We start from the raw sequence: 7788 nt of genomic DNA, 5'->3' as shown, positions 1-7788 counted from the left end.
GTGCAGGGTAGAAGTTTTATGTAGTATTTCAGTTTCAGTTTTTATCTACTTTTGACGTTGAACTCTCAGGGTTATATTTAGGGATCCCTGACGTAGGATTTCCAAGTTGTAATGAAGTACTGTATCAAATAAAGGATGGATGGATGTTGTATTATTTAATGTTTCTTTCCTGTCTAAATTCTTTTATTTCCATCATTTTGTATTCCATGCTTGTATATTGCCAATTGTTTTTGATATCCCTCGTTTTTCGTGTATAAGCCTGATCAACTTATGCGTGGGAAATGTGGGGGTGTTACAAGAATTTAGTTTCCGGTAATCTATGCACACACGCCAACCAGTCGTGGTGCATTGTGGCACAAGTTCTCCTGCTGAATTTTTAATAACAGTGAGGTCAGACTTCTTTGGAATAACTTGAGTTGGACTTGCCCACTTGCTATCCGAGATTGGGTAGATGATTTCCACATCTAATAACTTGATTACCTCTTTCATGACAACCTCCTTCATGTTAGGATTCAACCGACGCTGCACCTCTCGGGAAGGCTTGGCGTTCTCCTCCAAAAGAATGCGGTGCATGCAAATAGAGGGGCCAATTCCTTTTAAATCAGCCACCGACCAACCAATAGTTTCTTTGTACTTTTGTAGCACTGCTAAAAGGTTGTTTTCTTAGTGTTCTGAAAGATCCGATGCAATGATGACCGGGAGAGTTTTGTTTACACCAAGAAATATATACTTGAGATTAACTGGGAGTGGCTTTAACTCAAGTTGAGGTAGAGATTTCAGTGAAGAGACATGAGGAGTGCTGGAAATTAATGGAAGAGGTTCTTTTGACACTTTCCAAGAAGGAAAGTCCGAGATTGCATTGGCTTCAAGCAAAGAATTGACTTCTCTAATAGATTGATCAATGTCGTAATTTTCGAAGTCAGAATGAGCCAAGCAAGTTTCAAGAGGATCTTGACTTAAAATAAATAGGAGAGATTCTTTAACCATTTCATCAATGATGTCAAGAGAGAAACACTCATATTCCCCTTGAGGATGTTGAGAAGCACTAAAAATGTTAAGCTTCACCTTCATATTTCCAAAAGAAATATCCATCACCCCGGTTCGGCAATTGATTGAAGCATTAGCCATAGCTAAGAAGGGCCGACTAAGGATCACAGGAATATGTTTTATTGGATTATGGACCAGTTCAGTATCTAGAACCACAAAGTCTACTTGGAAGTAAAAGTTATCCACCTTGATAAGTATAACTTTAATGATACTGCGAGGTTCCTTTACAGATCTATCCGCAAGTTGCAAGACAACTGAAGTGGATTTGAGTTCTCGTAAGCCAAGTTGCAGGTATACTGAGTAAGGAATCAGATTTACACTTGATCCTAAGTCAAGGAGGGCCTTTTCTATCTCGTTATCGCCAATGACAGACGAGATTGTCGGGGCACCTGGATCCTTAAACTTCAAAGGTGTATTATGCTAAATGATAGCACTTGCTTGCTCAGTCAACCTCACCTTTTTAGGAATATTAATCTTAGAAGTGCGTTTTTGAGTATACAAATCTTTAAGAAATTTTTCATAAGGTGGAATTTGCTTGATGGCATCAAGGAGAGGAATGTTAATCTTTATTTGCTTAAAGACTTCAAACATTTCTTGAATTTAATCGTTCTTTTTTCCAAAATGTGTGGACTCTATGAGGCGTTGAGGAAAAAGAGCCTTAGGCTGGTAAGATGTCTCAACATTTTGGATTGGCTGATTTGGATTTTCTGGACTAACTTTTAGATTTTTGGATGAAGAAATTGAATCCTTGGGAGCAATGGTTTCAAATTTTTCATCAACCTTATTGTCTTCAATTCTTCCACTTCGAAGTGTGGTGATTGCTCGAACTTACTCAAGATTTGATCCACTCGGAGGAGTGATTTCATCAATCATATATTGCCCTTTCAGGTTCACCACAGGTTGAGTTGGAAGTTTTTGTGTGTCCTTCTTGTGAAGCTGATTTATTGAATCAGCCAATTGTCCCAGTTGGGTTTCAATATTAGCTATTGATTGGGAATGAGTACTAACCAATTGTACAGTTGATTGCATACCACTAATGGCAGCCATTATCTACTTGTTGGAGTTTACTAGCTTATCCAATCGGGACTATTGAGAAGGAACATGATTCTAATTAGAAAAATTTGCATTATAGGAAGAAGGATGGTAGCTTGAAGAAGCTTGAAATGGCCGGTTTATGGACTAAGAATTAGATTGAGTTGATTGCCCATGACCTTGAAATGATGAATTTTATGAGGCTTGTTGCCTCCACGAAAAATTTGGCAGATCTCTCCAACCCGGATTGTATATATTGGAATAAGGATTATTTCCAGGGCGAGAGAACATGTCATTAACCTGTTCAGGCATACCTTCAGAAAATTGCTCTGGTGTGGGGCAATCTTCTACATTATTAAAAGTGTTTATGCAATGTGCACACATAACACTAGATGAAGAATTCTAAGAAGATGATAGATGAGGTGCCACAAGCTAAAAAACTTTGTGGGCTATGGCATCCACTTGAGAAGATTCTTCCCTAAAAGCCCGTGGTTGACACGAATTTAAGGGTTTAACCACATTAGATGTAGAAGTTCTACGAGAACTATGTAGCATAGAATTTTCACTTATGTTCTCAAGTAGAGTCCATGCATCATCTGGATTTTTGGACATAAACATGCGCCAACACGAAGAATCGATTAATTGTCTATGTGGTTCTATTAAACCATCATAGAAGGGTTGCACCAATTGCCACTTTGGAATTTGGTGGTGCGGACATTTCCTTAGAAAATCTTGAAGTCTCTCCCACGTCTCATAAAATATTTCCCCATCTATTTGGGAAAAGCTAAGAATGGAACTACGCATGTGGTTGGTCTTACTCACAGGATAGTACTTTTTAAGAAATTCTTGTTGTAATTGGACCCATGAAGTGATGGAATTTGCAACAAGAGAGTTCAACCAATATTTTGCTCTATCTTTCAAATAGAATGGGAAGAGAAGCATATGAAATGCATCTTGGGGGAAGTCCCTGATCTCGATGGTAGAGCAAATTTCCAAAAACTCATCAAGATGTTTATAAGGATCCTTATTATCAAACCCATGATATGTTGGAAGTATTTGAATTATGGTAGATTTAATCTCATAATGATGAGCCTCAACATCGAGCATGACAATGCATGATGGAGATGTATATGTAGAAGGTACAAAATGAACCCTAAGAGTCATTGGTGCTAAATTTTCATTTTCAGCATTAACATTTTCGAGATTATCATGTTCATTAGCCATTTTATTTACTTCAATTTCAAGTTCTCTTATAACTTAAGGATCTCTAAGGTTCCTTCTTTGTTACCTAAGAGTTCTTTCAAGTAAAGCAATATCAATTGGTTCCTCAAGATGGGGTAAAGACGATGATCTACGACCTACCATCAACTATCAAACACAACAATCACAACAACCATTCACCAATACATCCACATACATTGATCCCTTTCTCCTCAATTCAACAATAATGAAAACAGATTAAATTGGCCACAATAAGGACCTATGCTCTGAATAAAACAAGAAATTGCAATAGCCTCGATAAGGGCCAAACAAGGAATAAACTAGGAACTTCAAAAACTTACCCAAAGTCCTTAAGACTTCAAATTTCACAATTAAATCTCCTGGAAAGTCCTTACTCCCTAGTAACACAAAAACATCAAAAACATGAAAATATATATACAATCAAACAATAAAGCAATTTTTAAATTCTGATTACAAAGTCGTATGCAATCCCCGGCAACGGTGCCAAAAAGTTGATGCGCATAAATGTGTACCACTTAAAAATGCCACTTAAAACAAAAGCACATTCATCATTGCAGATTAATGATATAGTAGGGGATTGTCGAATTACAAGGATTGCTAGTTTATGGCAAACAGAATTATAAAATTACTTCCTAATTTGATAACAGAAATGATAGTTCCATTGGTTTGTCACTTAACCAATGAATTTAAATTTCATAAAACAGTAAATAATGTGATTAGAATCGATTGAACTTATAAAGAGAAGGCTAGGGAATTGACTTCACCTCAACCTCATAAATATGTTAAATTGCACTCAACTTGGGGATAGACAATTATATATATAAAATGATGTGTAGAAGCACAAAACTACCACAACACCGTCAAGAAGATCATACATTTCAGGACTAAGCATAACCCATCTTTGGTTAGCATGGTTCATCCACCTAAACTAGGTTGCGGTATGAACCATCTTCCCTAGGTATGGCCTATCAAGGTCCTTCAATGGTATGTTGCAGCACATGAAATCAATTAAATATCATAGATTATCTTCAGTTCGTTTGGACCATCTACCTAACTACATTAATCTAAAGGTGTAGCATGGTCTATCTTCCTTTAGCATAACCTATATAAATACTCAATTACATGCCAATATAACCATTCCATAAATTCTTTCCCATTGTCACTATAGGAAATCAAGTGTAATAATTCTATCAATATGATTTCTAAGACAAGATAACAAATCAACACAAATATATATTCAAATGATAATCACATACATCAATTCAATGTAAAACACATCAATTTAATGTAATTACTTCTAATTTATGAATCTGAATATATACGATAAGAATCCCCAAATTGATATACAAATCAACACATGTTTACTTGGCCTAGGTTAAATCAACTCCCTAGAAAGGAAGTTAGCCTCTCATGGATATGGCAGCAACCTCCACGATTGAAGAAGAGAAGAAATTCCCTTCTTTCACCATTGTTGCAAAAATTAACTAAGAACTCTTAAGAAAATCCTCTTCCCCCAAAATCTCCTTTTCAAAAACTAAAACTAACTGACTTCATATAAGCATTTGCCCCTCCTTTACCCTTACATAAGTTTCAGAATAAAATAACTCGTTCAAAATTCGAATTTCCGCTCAAAATAGAATAAAATCGGACTTAATTAAAATGGGGGCCCGTAGTCTTACATCTGGACACGAAGAATGGCGTCCAGACGCGAGGTCCTGATGGTCATGCATCCGGACGCCAAATATCGTGTCCGAGCGCAAGGTACTGAAAGGTGGCGTCCGAACGCCAGTTCTTGCATCTGGACGCGAGGCATGCTATTTTGGCTTCTTCTTCTTTCTTTAGCTCTAATTGCATCCATCGCCTATTCAGGTCATTTCCCCTTAAAAACCACTTGATATGTAGGCCCGATATGACTTGTGCTCCAAAAACACTTAAAATCTTATTCTTATTCCATTTTTGCAATTAGACCTGCAAAAACATAAAAACATAAAAATGCAGCTAATCTATATACTCAGATCATATAATGGGCTTAACTAATGCAGTTAAGGGCGTTTAAATATGCACATATGCAATATTTGATGCTTATCAGTACAACCATATGAATTAAGCTCCATACAAAGAAAATAATTAAATAAAAGTCTCAAAACCTATTCAATTATTCTCAATTTAATATATATGATAGTACATGCCAAGCTCATCAACAATATCAAGTTAAAAATCCAATTATGTGAGTAAAACACTTAAAATAAAATTAATTAACCTACTTAATTAATTTTCTCTAGATATTAAAATAACTCCGAATATTCTCAAATTCACATATATTAAAGAACATACTAAGGCCTAATTTAATATCATATTACAAGTTGATTCCATGCTAGTTACAACCGTGTGAATTAAATTTTCATACAAGTGAAAGATTAAATAAAAGTTACAATACTTATTCAAATCCTCCTAATTTAATATATGTTAATAAGCATATCAAGGCCTAATTTAATAGCTTGTCACAATTTAATTTTAAACTATATACAACCATGAGAATTAAATCTTATACAAAGAAAATAATTAAATTAAATTCTAGATAAAATACCAAGACATGCATACAAGTTGTATAAGCTTATAAAATAATCAATACAACATTTATTTAAACCTAAAATATCCCCTACCTCATTTTGAGATGAAATCTCAAATCCCCACCGGAAGGAAATTGCTCTGAATCCGACGATACTTCTATGTTATGTCAGGGACTACAAAGGAAGCAACTTTAACCCTTGAGGCATCATGAAAATCTACCAAACTCAAAACCCGAACTCAAAAATGGTCAGAATCGGCTTCTAATAAGGGGGAAAGGAGCGCCTCGCCAAGGCCCACGATAAATGCTAAGGCACTACGGCAAAATTCAAGAGGGAGAAGGTTTATTTGAGAGAAGAAAGGTGGCAGCCCCGATTGGGCTACCATGGATGTTGTTGGATGTCCATGAAGAGAAGGGAAGACAACTTTTTAATTTTATAACCCCTTATTTATAGTAAAACCCTAAAAGGGCCCCGAAAGGGCCCTGCCGAGTCCGAAAAAGTGGAATCAGTGCAGATGCCCTCAAACGGTAAAATACCGTGAACAAAAAAGAACCGAAATGAGAAAAAATGAACAACGGAAGAAACGGCGTCAAAAATCAAGTCCCGTGCAGGAAGATATGTCCCGAACAAGTTCGGCACCAATCGGGGCTGAAAACCTTAAAACTAGGGAAAACTACCGGAAAGAAATTCTAAGAGTACACAACTCGATAAAAAGTGAAAATGAATCCTGTACAAGGATCCAGGCTCAAAACGAGGCATTTTGTAATAACTTTTGTTAATTGCACAATGGCCCCTACAAAAAGGGATAACCACAAAACTGGCCTATAATGAAAATATCTTCCAAAAGATATTTTCTTAAAAACCCCTAATCAAAATATCTCTAAAAGATATTTATGAAAAACACCCCAAGAAACATCAACATTTATGAGGAATCCTTTCATCCACGCTCCTACGGGAGAAAGAAACAACCGGTGAGTTTTTCTCCAAAAGTAAAGTTACGCATTTCGAGGAAATCAACTGGAATGAAAACTTATGAAGTCAAAACCCAACTCCATATATGGAAAGTGAGGTTGTGCCAACAAAGTGACAAACAGAAAAAAGACGAAAAGTGAATAGTGTCAATAAAAATAAAAATGTGGAAATGACTCGGTCCTTAAAGAAAGTTGCCAATCCAAAGGAAAAAGTCTCAGAAACCATTTTCGAGCACTCGAGACGACACTAAGTGATGAGTAACCGAACTCAGAAAAGAAAATTCAATGGAAAAAATTTATCCGTAAAATTTTAGAAAAAGGAAATGAAGGAAAATGACCGGGTCATTACAGTATTGACTGCTTCTGCCCAAAACTGTTTGGGTAGACCCGGATGAATGCGCATAATTTTGTCTATCTCTGTTAATGTTCGATTCATCTGTTCTGCCACCTCATTATGCTGTGGGGTTCATTACACAGTCCTCTCTAATCCGATCCCATTATCAAAACAGAACTTCTTCAATCCGGTGTCTTCATACTCACCACCATTGTCTGACCTTAACCTCTTGATCTTCAAACCTGTCTAATTCTCCACCATGGCCTAACACTTCTTAAACACATCAAATACCTCAGATTTGTACTTCAAAAAATAAACCCATACATTCCTCGTGTGGTCATCAATGAAAGTCACAAAGTAGGATTTTTCGCTAATGGGTGAGACAGTGGCTGGCCCTCAAACATCTGTGTGAACTAGCTCAAGTTTCTCCTTTCTGAGATCTCCGCCACTCTTCTTGAAACTGACCCTCTTCTGCTTGCCTATCAAGCAATTCTCACAGAAGTTTATATCTATTGCCCGTAGTATATTTATTTTCTCAAATCCGTTTCTGGGTGAATGAGAAATTAACTCCAAAGTGAAGTGTTTGATAAGC

General features: G+C 36.4%; 1 protein-coding gene across 1 annotated transcript; it reads right to left on the bottom strand.

The window, feature by feature from the left end:
- Nucleotides 1–663: 663 nt before the first annotated feature.
- LOC132270568 (uncharacterized) lies at nt 664–2094 on the bottom strand. Its single transcript, XM_059771748.1, has 2 exons — nt 1942–2094; nt 664–1449 (listed from the first exon to the last, which is right to left on the bottom strand). Exons 1-2 carry the CDS (start codon nt 2092–2094, stop codon nt 664–666), a joined length of 939 nt encoding a protein of 312 aa, XP_059627731.1.
- Between the last annotated feature and the right edge of the window lie 5694 nt (nt 2095–7788).

This window comes from Cornus florida, unplaced genomic scaffold (assembly GCF_030987335.1).
Source record: "Cornus florida cultivar Cherokee Brave unplaced genomic scaffold, ASM3098733v1 CherokeeBrave_3.0.0_Hap2_Chr08, whole genome shotgun sequence".
NCBI classification, from domain to species: Eukaryota; Viridiplantae; Streptophyta; class Magnoliopsida; order Cornales; family Cornaceae; genus Cornus; species Cornus florida.
This window is presented reverse-complemented; position numbering and strand designations above follow the sequence as displayed.